The 16,278-nt window shown below is 40.4% G+C and overlaps 1 protein-coding gene across 8 annotated transcripts in view; it reads left to right on the top strand.

Moving 5' to 3' along the window:
* ctnnd2b (catenin (cadherin-associated protein), delta 2b) overlaps positions 1-16,278 on the top strand; it is a 240,231-nt gene that overhangs the window by 34,273 nt on the left and 189,680 nt on the right. For 7 of the 8 annotated variants that reach the window (XM_026149114.1, XM_026149116.1, XM_026149118.1 and 4 more), the window contains exons 1-2: positions 8,429-8,686; positions 12,007-12,143. In XM_026149114.1, coding sequence (XP_026004899.1) covers positions 8,659-8,686; positions 12,007-12,143 — 165 coding nt within the window. In that variant the 5' untranslated portion in view covers positions 8,429-8,658. Of the gene's footprint in view, positions 1-8,428; positions 8,687-12,006; positions 12,144-16,278 lie in introns of those variants that run through there. The other variant, XM_026149115.1, reaches the window with a different exon arrangement.

Below are 16,278 nucleotides of genomic sequence, written 5' to 3' on the forward strand. Positions count from 1 at the left end.
GAATTTCCTTTGGCAACCCATAAGTTGACTACAAAGACAGTTTCCCCCTTGTATTTGCAAATTTTCTGCAATATTCCCCTTAATTAAGTTTTCTGCATTTCTGTTCCGCACCATTATTTTACATTAAATATAGTCCCGTTCTGTGTCATTATGGGCAAATAATGTGGAGCTGTCACCGAGTTTAATCAGCATCATTAGCTCTAGTGTGTGCAAAACTTCGTTAGACCTTAATGGACACCATCAAACGTCTGTCATCCCTCAACACCTGCCATCACACTGCTTTAAGGCTATGGTTCTTAGTGCTGTTGTTCCTTAGAATATAATATTTACAGTGTGTTGGCTGACTGTTGAACCTTCTTCTGGGTAATTAGCCACATCCATGTGAAACATGAGTGCGATGGGAAAAAAGAAAAAAAAAGAAAATGTTCCTGTAAGCTCTCCTATGTCCTTGGAACTTTGCTAGGTGAATTCTGATTATATAATCAAGAGTGCTTTCTAGCAAACACCAACAAATATCAGTGAGCGCCATTAGCATTTGTGCTTAAAATATATAAATGAAATGAAAACAATCAGAGCGAACTTAATTGCGATCCATATTCAGCGAGCCAGGCAGCAAAATAACAACACAGCAGACGCCCTCTGAAGTAGCTTGGCAAGGGTTTTTATTGTCATGTAACTGGCTTTCTGCATTCATGCTTTTAATAATACATATTTATTAAATAATGGATTTTTATTGTGGCCAAATGCCTCACAATGGTCTGTTCTGAGCTGCTATCCTTAAGCGATATTCTGAGCGATGCACGCTGTCTTTTACAGCACTGCTGTAGGTACAGTGTCAGCTTGTGTACCCACTTAATATAAATGCCCATTAGCATCTGCACTTTTCCAACAGATAGATTTAGTTGGTGGGTAATTAACCCTGAATGATGCTCATAAAGCCATCTGCTATTGTCTTCCAGCAACAACTCTGTGGTGAAAAGTCAAATGATCAGTGATACCATCACGGCCTGTCCACATGGATACTGTCACTTATTTTGGCTGATTAGAGTTCCATATGTTCTGTGTGAGGATAGATGACATGAACGCTATCATACAGAATATTAGGCTAACACATGTTACTTATCAAATTAATAATGGCTGTTTACCTAAATAAAACATTAATGCCATTAGTAACATATATATTTACCTGTCAGTCAGTTCAAAGTCGCTGCAGTGAAAGAGGCCTGTATCTCTGAAATGCCATCCAACCTTCAGGACCTTAATTTCACATCCACACTTCTTTGCAGGTTGCAGATTATGATACTAGCACAAGATGGCAGCGTCCATTTCCAAGATACTGGTATAGTGGGAGAAAGTACTGACACGCCATACGTTCAATGCAGGCACCTTGTTATTCCCCATCTGGTTCATGTGGACTTTAACTGGGAAAACAGTCCTAATCTGCAGGACCTGTAAATGCTGCTGCTGCACCTTTTTAAGGTGAACATAAGTGCTCACTCCTCTCTCTACTTGTCTTGTTTATTTATTTATTTGTTTATTTAGCAGACGTTTAGACTTGTTCTACAGGAAAAGCACAGGTGGTACTAATCAATTAACAGCAACCTAAAAGTCACAGTCATAACTTCATTCAGAGGAGCTTGAAACTGAAGCAGCTAAATTGGGTTTAGTCCTCTCCCTCTTGCTCTGTCTTCAAACCTGTGATTTCCCAAACTTCCTTTGTTAAAAGACTTGTAGCTGCCCCAGGTAAAGAATGATTAACTTATTTATGTTTATCCTTAGGCAACTTAATCATTTAAATGAGGCTGGGGAAAGATCATAGTCAGGATTCAGGGCTTGCAAAATCACTAGCCCGACGTCCCGGAGCTAGCGATATCTCCGGTTGGGCGACTAAAATCTATCTCAGCCCCGCCCGTCGGGCTATATGATAACCCGACAGGCTATCATATAGCCACTTGGGTGGTTCGAGCCCTGGTTGCTCCAGTCTCAATGCCAAATATCTTTGGGCAAGATACTAACCCCTAATTGCTATCCATGTGAATGATAGATAGAAAGCACTTAAGGATAGAAAAATGTGCATGGATGGATGGGGTAACCCATATGGAAAAGAAATAGTAAAAACTTATATGTGATTACTCATGAAAGTGACCACTTTCATGAGTAAATCATATAAGTAAATCACATGATTTACTCATGAAAGTGGCCACTTTCTCATTACTTTCATACATTGTTTTAGTAAGTATCCAAAACATACAAGTTTCATTATATAATTTTTCAAGGGATCTTATATCTGTTTTCACTCTTATATGCTTTTCATACAAGTTTCACACAAGACAGATACAAACTTTATAAGATTTATATATATCTTTTCCATATGGGAACCTTTCAGCACTGTGGGTGCTTTTCCAAATATGGATGCTCTCAATTCCAGATGTTTAAGCTACCAATCACACCCCCACAGCCCATCTGTCACTCCTAGTGGAATTATAACAGGAATCCGCTCTTAGCCCCTTCTTGTTTGCAGTGGTGATGGACAGCCTGGCAGGCTGCTGGAGTTTGATGTTTGCAGATGACACTTTGATCTGTAGTGAGAGTAGGGAACAGGTGGAAGAGCGCCTGGAGAGGTGGAGGCATACACTGGACAGAAGAAAGGCAATAGAAGCAAGACTAAAATATTTGTGTAAATGAGAGGAAGGGGAGGAATGGGTGGAAAAGTTAAAATGCAAAGAGTAGACATTGTGAAGGTAGAAAATTTCAAAATACCTGAGGTCAATCATTCAAAGCAACGGACGGTACGTAAGACAGCCAGGTTGGAGTGGGTGGAGATGAGTGTGAGGGGTGATTTATGACAGAAGGATAGCAGCAAGAATGAAGGGGAAGGTTTACAAGCTCGTATGGTTTGAGACAGCTGCAGTGAAAAAAAGACAGGAATCTGAGCTGGAGGTAGCAAAGTTGGTAGCTGAGATGGTTGAGACATGTACACAGGAGCCATAGAGGATATACTGAACAAAGGATGTTGAAGATGGAGCTGCCAGCCAGGAGGAAAAGAAAAAGACTTCAGAGGAGGTTCATGAATGTCATGAAGGAGGACATGTGGAGGCTGGCTGTGACAGATGTGTTGGAAAAGCTGATATGTATCACCTAAATAGTAAAATGTCTCAGTTGAAAGAAATGACATGATATCTATGCTTGGTTATGAGCAAAAATTGGTATATAGGTTTGCAAATCACTGCAATCTATGCAGTTTATGAGTTTATGTAACACTGCTATGTTTATCAAGCTGTTCAAGGGACAGCCTTGTGTGAGAAAGTTGTGTGTAATGTTGGTCTTAATATAGATGCAAACCTTTTCAGCAAAAAATCCATTATCCATTTTCATTAAAAAATATTAATAATATTGCTTGCGTTGTCTTCAGAAGTCAGCAGTCAGAAGTACAAAATAATGTCTGGGATAAGGCCTTTTATAAATGATGACACCTTGATGTAAACTCACATACTCACATATAGTAATTCAATTTAATTCAGTTTTATTTGTACAGCGCCAAATCACAACAACAGCTGCCTCAAGGTGCTTTGTATTGTAAGGTAGACCCTTCAGTAATACATACAGAGAATAACCCAACATTCATATGACCCCCTATGAGCATGCGCTTTGGCGAAGGAAATGTGGGAAGAAAAAACTCCCTTTTAACAGGAAGAAACCTCTGGGAGAACCAGGCTCAGGGAGGGGCGGGGCCATCTGCTGCGACTGGTTGGGGTGAGAGAGGGAAAACAGGACAAAAGACATGTTGTTGTTCATATAGTACAGTGGGAGGATCTCTATACTATAAAGCCGGTATGCTCATGTACTGTTAAATCCAACATTAACTCACATATTAATTCTGTTCTCCACCAACTGAGTGTAAATATGTATATATATGTCTCTACTGAGGTAGGAAAATAAGAGCAAACCCATCAAACTGAGGACTGTGAAATCAATGTTTTAAAAGATGGCAAAATGCTCTATAAAGCTAAAAGGGACTGCTCAAATGTCCAAGACAGGATTTTAATTAGATAGGTGTCGGTTGGGGTGTTTAATGTGTCTTGTACTACTATCATTACTGTTTCATTTCTTTTGACATGTCCATTAGACAACAAAAGAGTAAATCAAATATCACAAAACTCTCAGAGGTAACACAGAAAAGTTAAAGCCATACATTCACGGTTGACACTGGGTTTAAATAAATACAAAGTGATACACAGACAGTACTAATTGCATTGGTAAATGTTGTTAATTTGGAAGCAGAGTCGTGGGTGCAGGGTCTAGACAAAGGGACAGATGACTGGTGAAGACAAAACAAAACACTGCTGCAAGTTTTAATGAGGCAACGGGGGACTGCCCATCAAACACTCATATCTCAGATAGAAAGTACAAATACCCACATATGCACACACGCTTTAGTGCACTATGCACACACATATGTACACAACAGGAAATAGAGTCGTGAGTGCAATATGCAACACCCACAAAGAACCTTGCCATACAGAGGTTTAGCTGATTTGCTGCACCTCTGATGAATTCTGTCTTCACCAAAACATGCCTGTCTCAGACCCGACTGATGAGCTTAATGGGTCAAAAGATTAAGCCCAATATTCCCCATGTCAGACATGTCAATCATAGCGTGGTGAGCTGCATTTACAATGTTACAGCAATATCAGAGATTACGCTGTGAAATGCAGGCCTAAATACCCCTGCATTACACCGCTGAAATATAGACCTAAAAATCCAAGATTATACTTCAGTGAAATAAAGCCTTTAGGCCTAATCCATATTCAAAGTCTTGTCTCTAGCTGGGCTGTTGGCCTCTGTAACCTAGTTCTGATGGCTGTTATTGGGGAAAGCTGCTTTGTACTGGTCAGTTGTGTGATGAGGGCTTGGACACGGTCTGTCAAGTTGACCTATATTTGGCTGCCTGCCCTGTCTGCAAAATTAAAAAACAGATCTTCCTTTGCGTTTTATTCTATAGGCAAATTGGGCCTTCTCCACTTTCGGTTTCAATTCTCTGATCAAGCTTGGATGTACTGTCAGGTTAAATTTTTAATGCTTAATCAAGCCAAAGTAAGGAGAGACTGAACACAGTGCAGGATCAGGACATCCTTCACCATCAATGTAGGAATTTCTAGTGTTGGTGCAGCAATGTATTAGTATGCATGGTGATTTTTGGGGGGAGGGATTAATGCTAACACCACCATGCTGAGGTAGCCCCACTGACAATGCTAAGCTCTACTCACACAGACCTAGGGACCAGTTGGCTGATCGCCAGAGAAAAATGTGCATTGGTGTCACTGGCATGCTTGGTCGCAAAGAAGTATATGGTACTGCACAAAAAAAACCCTCCATTGGATTGCTTTGGTTGCCAGTAGATTGCTGCAGTAGCACATAGTTTCTCTGGAAGATGCTAACTGGTCTTCAACCACTTGCCAACTACTGGCTTAAGCAGTAGTGAAAATGTGAATGTGAAATGCACGGAAGTGAAGTGGTTGGTTGGTAAGGCACAACATTTTGGTTTGTGATGCACTTTTTCGAGTTTTACTCCCACTCAGTGGTTGGTGTGTGTTTGCAGACAAATCTTCATCTTCTATGCAAACTACAGGCAACCCCAGCAATTTGCAAACAAGGAAAACAACTAGGAGGCTTTGATGTAGAACGTTCATTCCTACTAATGTTACCCAGCAAAAGCCAGCAACGATTCTCCAGCTGGTTGAGAAATACGCATCTTTCCCTATTGAACCTAGGTTGCTAGGGTGTTGGTCATGTCTTTAGAACTGAGGCTGAAGTCTGAAATTATGACATCTAGAACGCACAATGTTTGTCACCATCCTAGTTTCTGGTAATATAGTTTCAGTCCATATGGTAAGTGCTTCATTGCATAAATTAGTGGTAGTACATAAAAAATCTGGAATCACCAAAGTCTGTAGGACTTCTGGGGCTTTTTAAACAGCTTGTCTGTCATACAGGTCCTGAAACTATGGAGGAATTCTGACACACTTAAGATGGTGGTTTTGCTTCATATGCCTGCAAACAGGGTCCGTCATAGTTTGGGGCAACATTTCAGCCACTGGTGTAGAGGATGGTGTTAAAATTAATGGAATTATAAACACATAAAATTATTGTCAGATTATGATCCCCCATGCAGTACCAATGCATACCTGGATTGAAAAAGCGAACACTGGAACACCATCAGTCACGGATTGGCGTCCCCAAAGCCCGGATCTCTAACTTATTGAAGCAGTGAGGAGTCATCTTTACAAAGAACCTTACAAAAGGAAAAAAACCTCCAAATAAGAGCTTTGAATGTCCTTCAAGAAGCATTGAGAACTATTCCTGAAGTTCCTGAAATGACAAAAAAGCTACCTCCAAAAGTTTAGTTTGTGATGAAGAATAAATGGTAGTTGTAGCAAATAATGACTCAAGCTTTTTAGAATTGTAGAAACTCTGTATTTTGATTTATGTTTGCACATTTCAATAAATCACTGGACCTATTTCCCATTTTCCTAGCAACATAAAAAGAAATGAGGTGTGGCTCAAGAGTTTTTTCCACAGTACCATATTTCCCAAATTTATTTTCAAACACTCTTAGTTTTTAATAGAAAAAATACCCAACCAGACTTCAACTCATTTTGTAAGCCCTGCATAAATCATTTCAGAAGTATTCCCTATGGAGAAAACAGAAATGTGCACTAAGCAAGACAACGATAAAAAGCAGAGATGTGGGGTGATGATGTAAGAGATGTGCAAACATGATGAGTACATCATGGCTGTGCAATCAAGACTAAGCAAATAGATTAGGTAGGCTAATGGATGAATGGGCTTAACAGCGGTAGTAATGGGATACAACTCATAAACAGGCATATGCGGTAAAGTCATATGAAGAACAGCTGCAGGTCATTGCTCAGATCTAGAAATTCCCAGTTGTTAAAAAGGCTCTGTTAAGCGAACATTGCCTCACTGTTAAAATGTTCATTTGTACCAGTCATGCTGCTGGTGTGAAAAAAGGCCTATTTCCCAAGTATGCACTGCATGCGTGACTCAGCGTGGCATACAGTGGATGGTGGATCAAAGACAACTACTGAAGTGACTTGAATTATCTGTCTTCTCTGTTGAACTACCAAGTCACTGAAACTGCAGGATCTTATTCTTGTGTTCCGATACTTCCAAAAGGAGTTCTAATTTCTTTTCTGCCTTTTTTCTTTTTTATTCGCTGGCCTAGTTTCATCTCCGTCATATTTTAAGAATTGTATATCATTTTATTCAGTGCGGAGATTTTTACAAAACAGTTTTCTAAACTCAAGGGTCAGGCTTTATTGTCCCCACAAGGAAATTCGCTGTGTTAATAATCTGTGTTTAGGCACAATGTGGTACTCGGTGTGGCAAAAAAATATGTTCACCATAGACTGTAAGAAACAGATGTCACTCATTGGTTTGTCACTGAACAAAGTGCTCTCCATCATACTCAACCCATCTCAAGTGTACAGTAACTCTTCCTTCTGTGACAGGTGAACAACACTTGTCAGGCACCAGATTTCACACAAATATTTCGGTATTGTGCTTTCTTGCAGTTGCTTTTTTTATAGTACACATATTATTTATTAAAGCAATTTGCACTACTCTCTTATACAATCTTGGTCTTATTTAACTTAAAATCATTTTTATGTTTTATTTTCTTTGTTTGTTGTATACTGTTGTATACATAAAAACTTTGCACCATCTCACAGTATAACGTCCTCACTATGCACCTGCTTTTATTCTCTAAGCAGCACCAGCCATTGCAAGCTTTCCTCATTGGCTTCATTTTTCACCAACATGGTACGGTGGCCCTGAGAGGCCAAATGGACATCAATTTAAGAAAACACCAGCAATAAGAAAAATGCTGCAAAAGCACACAAAACACAATGGAAATAGGAAAAAACAAAACACAAATAGGAAAAATGAAAAGAGAAATAGGAAAGAACAGATTTCCAAAGCACAAGGGAAGTGTTTCTGGGGAGACAATAACCCGACGGACCACTTGCAGGAACCAAAATATGCTAGGTTAGCATGTTGTAATCTCATGATTCATATAATACTGATGACGGATTTTTAGGCTAATAGTTAGGCTAACACACTTACCTCTCATCTTTTCTTTCCTCGCAAAACCGATACATCCTCCACTTCTTTTAAGTGTCTCCCAGCACAATTCTTAGCATATTTTGGTTCCTGCAAGTGGTCCGTCGGGTTATTGTCTCCCCAGAAACACTTCCCTTGTGCTTTGGAAATCTGTTTTTTCACATTTCAGTTTTCGTTTTTTCTATTTCTGTTTTCTTTTTTCCTATTTCCGTTGTGTTTTGGGTGCTTTTGCAGCATTTTTCTTATTGCTGGTGTTTTCTTAAGTTGCAGTCCGTTTGGCCTCCCAGGGCCAGCGTAACATGGTGGCCACAGGGGCTGCTGTCTAGCAAATGTTACAGGTTTCTTCTTGAAAGCTTAAAGATGGAAGCAAACATTCATCTGACTGAGAAGGCCTCAGCGACAGCTGCCATGAACCAGGACCCAACTCTGCTTACAGAAACAAAACATAGAACACAGGAGCGAGATTTCCAGAGGGGATGAGACAAATCATGAAAAGTGGAGGGATGACACTCTGTGATGATGACTACTGAAAGAGCAAAGAGTGGTAAGAGAAGCAGAATAGGCAGGGTTGAGTTTCCTTTTAAATGGACAGTACAGCTCATGCTTTACAGTTGTGCCGGCAGACGCAGAGAGTACAGATTTCAGAAAATTGAGCTGACAGGAAGAATGTGAAGCATGTAACGGTGTCACAGAGCCAGATAAGCAGCATGTTTATGAGGTACAGTGCATCCTCGGAGAAGGTGAGGCTGAGAGAGCTCAGGTGCATTGTAGCATTGCAGGTTCAAATTCAACCCACAACCTTGTGGGTCATCCTCCTTCTGTCACCCTCCTCTGGGTGCTGCCTAATAAAGCAGAAATGTGCTGAAAAAGATGAGCACGCACTGAAACAGGTCAAGTGAAGAGAAGTGAGGGAGGAGAACACAATAGTGGGGAGGCACGAGGAGGAAAGAAGGAGCGAGAGAGATTACGCGTAAGCAGCAAAGTGGGTGGAAGTGAAAGGTTTTGGTTTACAAACAGTGATTTGGGAAACGGAGAGCAAAAGAAACACTCCAAAATGGAAGACACGTAAAGCCAGGTCAGCCATATTAGCAGCCTTCAGTGACCAGAGATTGTTGCCTAGCAGCATGCAAGAATAGTTTTCTCCTCTTATCATGTCTTTTCTTCATATCCCATCAACCTCCTCCTCTTTTCTCCTCACCTCGCCTCCATCTCTCTGCTGTCTTCTCTGGGCTGTCATCCTCACTCTCATTCATTTTTCCCTTCACCCCCCCTCCTCTCCGCTCACAGGCTCCACTTTTCTTACCTCGGCATTAGGCTTGTGCTGCCTCATGCCAGCAGCACAGTTTTATGTGTGTGCACGTGTGTGTGTGTGTGTGTGTGTGTGTGTGTGTGTGTGCGTCTGTGTGTGTGTCTGTGTGTGCGCATTCCTCATTCCAATCCTTTCCCCAGTGTATAAATCTGGCTGATGCAGCCGTTACACCAGCTCTGTGCTGCATCAGGATTACATGGCACATGTGAAGCCCGTGTCCTCCTACGCTTGGTCAAATACAGGATGACACATGGCATCAAGCATGGAATTTGAGTGTGTTTGTGTGTGTGTGTGTGTGTGTGTGCCAGTCCCTCTGATGCTGGAACTCTGGAAGTTAGACTTGTGATACCAAAATAGCCGCCCAAATATGTGTTCAGACCTTATCTAAGAGGCAGTTACAAACTTTTTTAAATACCAGACGCAACTTTACAGCTTTTTTCTTAACAGTAAAATAACTACAAATGGTTAAAATAAACCTATCCCCACAAAGCTGCATGTCTTTGGACGGTGGGAGGAAGCCGGAGTACCCGCAGGGAACTCACGCAAACACGGGGAGAACATGCAAACTCCACACAGAAAGACCCCGGCCTGATGTTGGAATTGAACTCAGGACCTTCTTGCTGTGTGGCAACAGTGCTAACCACCGTGCCACCGGGCTTCCTCCCAATGTCCAAAGACAGCTTGTGGGGATAGGTTAATTGGATAATCCAAATTGTCACTAGGTGTGAATGTGCGAATGAGTGTGAATGCTTGTCTGTCCTTGTGTGTTAGCCCTGCGACAGACTGGCGACCTGTCCAGGGTGTACCCTGCCTCTCGCCCTATGACAGCTGGGATAGGCTCCAGCGCCCCCCGCGACCCTGAAAAGGATAAGCGGAAGCGAATGGATGGATGGATGGTTAAAATAAAGGATGAAAGTGAAGCTGCTAATTTACTGTTAAGTCTACATTCCTGCTCTCAGCAAGGACCATGAGCTGTGTGTAGCATCGGAAACAATATGTGGATACATGCACTGGAAATGAGCTTGCTCTGAAAGGTAGCTGGGCTCTCTTGTTCATACAGCAGAGGCTCAGAATGGTGCACATCCACATCAAAAGCAGTAGGTGAGGTGACTCAGGCATCTGACACCTCTTAGGTGAGGTGTTCTGGCCCTGGGGAAGACCGAAGACATGGGAAAACCTCAGTGTAACCCCAAGAAAAGCTGGAGGAGCTGGTTAGGAAGTCTCACCTCTGCTTAGACTGTTGAACCTGCAACCCAGATAAGAGGCAGAACATGGATGGATGCATATTATGAACCGTTACCTGTGCAGATTAGCTCTACAGTAGACGTGTTATGTTCGATCTGCTTCATTGTTACTAAATCTATATCTTCTTTTTATTTTGTGAGGAACAAAATATTGTAGCACTCTTAGCAACACATTATAGCACGACCTGTGACTAAGGATAAAACTCCCCTCTAAATAAGTGGAAGTTTTATGCATTTTCTTTGAAATTACAGTGTAAATATATACAATATAAATGGTAGGTATGCTATAATAAAAAGGTAACAAATCAGATTTTTAAAGGAAACAAAGAAATAATTATACCGTAAGTAAATTTGACTACAGTGGTCCCTCGTTTATTGCGGGTGTTACGTTCTAAAAATAACCCGCGATAGGTGAAATCTGCGAAGTAGCCAACTTTATTTTTTATTATTATAGATGTTTTAAGGCTGTAAAACCCATCACTCCACACTTTATACACTTTTCTCAGACAGGCATGAACATTTTTACACTTTTCTCTCTTGTTTAAACACTCTCAAAGTTCAAACCTTCTTAGAAAAATAAGTCCAGTATTATAGAATGAAACCAAAGATCAAAACCTGTTTTCAGGTCCAGAACATGGAAATAGAACAGCTGCGAGAGAATCAATGGTGCAGAAGTAGAGGAAGCAAGAAGATTGAGTTGAATAAAGTTTGACTTACCTGACTGTTTTGTTTTGCTTAATGCGCCTTATAATCCTTTGACATTGACACTGTTGTGTTTGCTGTCTTCTGCTAGCGAAGATTTATGTAAATTTGACAAGCTGAACGCATTCTGTGCTGTACAGGAGACACAGCACCAGATTGATTGAAAATTGTCTACAACCAAGCAGGACGCTGAACACAATGCGTTGTAAACACACAATTTTTAAAAATGTGTGTCTACAAAATTTGATTCTGCATTATCTCTGTAGAGTATGCTCCCTCTTCTCGCTGGCCTACATTTGTTTTGCTCCCGTGCACCTGTCCTTGATGCGTCACTGCCCTTTTTTAAATGCATGCTACAATAAGCTCTAGCTACCTATGACCTGAATCTGAAAAAGTCAGAAAGAAAATGCAAATAAAGAGCGGAGCAGTAGTCTTTTAGCAGGTTTTGTCAGTGACCAAATAGATTTTTTTCCAAATGGATTTGTTACACAGCTCCACATCCAACCTCCACTCATGTGTGCATGACGAGTGTAAAAATTATGTCCCACTCTAAATGTTGGGATGTCAGTGTCTAATAGTAAAAGACTTGCATGTTCCCTTGTTTTCCAGGAGGTATGCCAGTGCCTGAGGTGGCGTCTGACACTGCCAGCGCTGCTACCATGTTGAGCCCCGTCCTCAATGCCTCCAACGGAGACGGCTCCGAGTCTGAAACCACCTCCGCCATCCTCGCCTCAGTCAAGGAACAGGTTAGAAGTCCGTGTGTGTGAATGTGCGTGTGAGCGTTCTTGCGAGTGTGCGTGCGACGTAAATGGAGGGCTGTCACAATTAATGAAATATGATCACCAGAATGTAGTGAGGATAATTCCCCATCCTTTCGGGGCGAAACAAGCTGACGGTAAACAGTAAACACAAATGATGGAATGCCCATCTGAGCTAATGTGTCACAAATATGTCACCACATTTTGATCTGTTAGGAGAGAGCCTTGGGCTACAGATGCTCAGTATTACTTTTGAAAATACCCTAATGCAGTAGGACGCATCATTCGCCCACATTTTGTCAAAGCCTGAGCAGCTTTGTTGGAAATTCTATGTGTGACTAAGCATCCAGCAGATTTTTTTACAGTACAGTCAAGATTGGGCAACACAGCTGGACTGTGTTTTGTGTTGGTTATGCATTAATGAAGGCTAAAGACTTTAATGATTTTTTATTTACAATCCCTTTTTTGAATACACTTAACTCAGGTATGCTAATTTTAAATTGTACTGATTTAGTTGTATATATAACAGTAAGTCATGTAATGTTGTGTTATAATTATCAGGCTTTTAATACATGAGCTTGTGGTAAAGAAAAAAAATACTGCAAAAGACAATGAATTTGAATAAAACACATGGAAATAGAAAAAATATAACCAGAGTTATATACAATGATACAGAGATACAATGAAAGTGGACCAAGATATTCACAAAACAAGTTTTTTTTAGGGAGACATGATAGAACAGATGCAGAAGTGACAGATGTTATTAGCCATTTACTGGTAGCTACTGCGTTATTGTCTCTCCAAAAACACTTCCTTTGTGGTTTGTGAGTTTTGTTTTGCTTTTGTTGGGGGTTTTTTGTGAGATTTTGCAGTCTTTTTCTATTTACTGCCCTTTTTTTAAACTTGCAGTGCATTTGACCTTTCAGGGCCACTGTATGTAATCAACCAACCCATAACCAAAGATAAATGTGATAATACCTTAATAAGCAGGTTTCAAAGAACTGGTCAGACCCGTGAATATCTATATCATAATTTTGACTAAGGTAAGAAATGAAATGTCTTGAGGGAAGCACGGTGCCACAAAGTTCTACACATAGAGGCTTTGTTTGGATTTATTGTTTCCCCAACTGTTGAAAAGGCCAATAGCACTGGATTTATTTGGAATCGTGCAACAAAAGCTGGGTAAATACTACACTAAACAAAGTTAATTCTTCAGATCTAATCTGCTTTGAACTGTCAAAACAAACACTTGGTGCATTTCAGATTCGATGCTCATTATTGCAGCTTATAGTACATTATGTTACATACAGCATATGCATCAACACAGGAGTGTTGGGATCCTAAAGAATGAGACAAGAAACAGAAGAGTTGAAGGAAAAAAACCCTTTCTATTAGTTATAATGCTCTTGATGGCAAGTTCATACAACAAGATGTATAAAGCAGTAGAGTGCTAAGTAGAAAAGCACTATATGACTCAGCCCATTTACACGTTTGAATTCATGTTGGGATATTTCTAATCCATGCAGGGTCAAAATTATGCATACAGCCTCAAATATAGACATACACTCATTTAAATATTTTAATAAGTGGCGCTGTTCTTCAATGTCTTTTAACTTGACAAGGCCAAGACCTATTAACTTCTCGTTAGTGATCATGATTAACTACAACTGTTAATTTTTCTTTGCCGATTAACAAATAGCCAGAACAATGGAAAAGTTCAGGGGACTCAGTGATGATCTAAGAAGAAGAACTGAAGATTCTGAAGTTCACACAAGTTTACACAAATCGATGCTTAAAAGATAAAAAGAAAGCAGGCTAACATTAAGCTTGGTCTTCCCAAAGCCCCAAACTCAACTCTACTGAAAGTTTGTGGATTCTGCTTAAAATGTGGGTCTGTACAAGGAAACCAACCAATTCAAATAGACTGTACCAATTCTGAAGAAGGGTTGTCAACTATCCAGTCAAAATTATGTTATGTAATTAGATGACTGCCAAAGGGTCTAGTCACGGTGCAATGTTTTAGGGTACATTTAACCAAATATTATTTGGGTTGTATGTATATATTCTTTGTACAGCAGCAGCAACCAACCTCTGGGCCACGTACCGGTCCGTGAGTTGTTCGGCACCGGCATAGCTGGATTGGCCATTTGCCCGGTGGGCTGATGGTGAGTTTTCAATTTTATGGGCGGATGTTTTTTTGTTTGTTTTTTTGTAATGGTATAAACAATGAAACGTGGGGATTGGCTAATGTGTCATGATCAACTCTGGGCTTGACCAATTACGGCCGAGGAGGTTGGATGGAGACCCCGCCCCCTTGCTTGGGCAATAGCTCTGAAAGCAATCTTATCACAGACAAACAGAAGAAAATGGTATTGAGTAGAGATGGCACGATACCACTTTTTTATGTCCGATACCGATACCGATATCATAAATTTGGATATCTGCCGATACCGATATGAATCCGATATAGTGTTTTTTAATCAACAAAACTGTTTTTTAAAATATCTTGCTGCATTTTGCAAGTCTGCAAGTTCATACTCAAGTTTAAAACAACAACTACACTAAAGCTATTCTGTTATACCTGTATACAAAAAAAATATTTCATAGTTCAGCAATACTGATCAATCTAATAAACTTAAACCTACACCATCCTCCCTATTCTGGTATTTTAAAGAGTACTTAGCGTAAATATTAAGCAACCTAACTAATAGGGTTCCAACTCCCAGCAACAACAAAAAGAAATAAATAAAAAATAGGGAACCACCCCTCACGCTCCACCTCATGATGCTTAATCGACGTAATCAACCTTAATTTGATGCAGTGTGAAAAAAAATGCACAGAAATCAATTATTTTTCAAGAAATATTAAATAGATTCAACATCTTTCTTCAACAAAATTGCAGACTGCACAGATGGTACCTTCCCAAAGGAAAAAGTACTATAGCTTACTAGGGTATATATATTAGACTTAATAGTCACTATATACAGTAATTGACTTCTATTCATTTTACATCAAATTAAAACTTTGTGTGTCAGATAATTATTTATTAAAAGCTAGACGTTTTAAATGAGAATAAGAAAGAAAAGTATGTCTTTGTGCCCCCTTTTCCCAGTTAATGCCCTATCGGCCCCCCTGGCTAAACTTTGCTAGATCCGCCCCTGCACAGTTACCAGCGTCAGCTACGTAGAAAAAGATCCTGGTGTAGAAAGTAATATTAAATAAATTCTAACAACAGCTTATCAAGCTTAAACGTGCTGCTGTTGTTCAGCCGCTGGTTTCCTCTTTCTGGTGCAAAGTGGGCCAAAAACAAAGACGGACTCGCGACAGAAAAGCCGATCAGCTGATCATTTAAGCAGTTTCACGATTGAAGTAGCAGCCGGAGAGCGAGAGGCAGTCGCTCGTTAAGCTTAACGCAGGAATGCTTTACAAACATTCAGAGATGGACTTACACACTTGCTTTACTTCTCTCGGGGATAACTTTGTCGGAGATGAAATGCCAGGTTGCTAGCGAAGCTCCAAATGCTATCCAGACCACAGGTCCCGCATGCCACAGCCGCTCTATCACGTGATGCATACTGCTCCGACATGCTAACGTTCTGAGGTGAGTTACGGCGTGTTGCAAGTTTTGTGAGGTGCTTTCGTGATATTTAATGGATCGGATTACATTTTTTATTTTTCTCCGATATCCGATCCAGTCATTTAGGTCAGTATCGGACCGATACGTAATATCGGATCGGTCCATCTCTAGTATTGAGATGAAAAGGAATGCAATTTGTCCCATACTTCAGCTAGAATGAAAAAAAAGACACAAAGCTGAAGCTATTCTGTGTCTTTACGCTGTCAGCTGCCTCTTCTTCTCTCATTCCCTCCCCCTCCCTCTCTTGTCAATCATGAAACTGATCAATGATCGGCTGATCGGCTTTTCTCTTTTGTTTATCGTTCACTTTGCGCCAGAAAGACGAAACCAGCTGATGTTGCGCTAAAAAACAGCAGCACATTTAAGCTTAGTAAGCTGTTGTTAGAATTCATTTAAATGGTAAATGGTAAATGGCCTGCATTTCTATAGCGCTTTACTTAGTCCCTAAGGACCCAAAAGCGCTTTACACTACATTCAGTCATTCAC

This window comes from Astatotilapia calliptera, chromosome 18, assembly GCF_900246225.1.
Source record: "Astatotilapia calliptera chromosome 18, fAstCal1.2, whole genome shotgun sequence".
NCBI lineage: Eukaryota > Metazoa > Chordata > Actinopteri > Cichliformes > Cichlidae > Astatotilapia > Astatotilapia calliptera.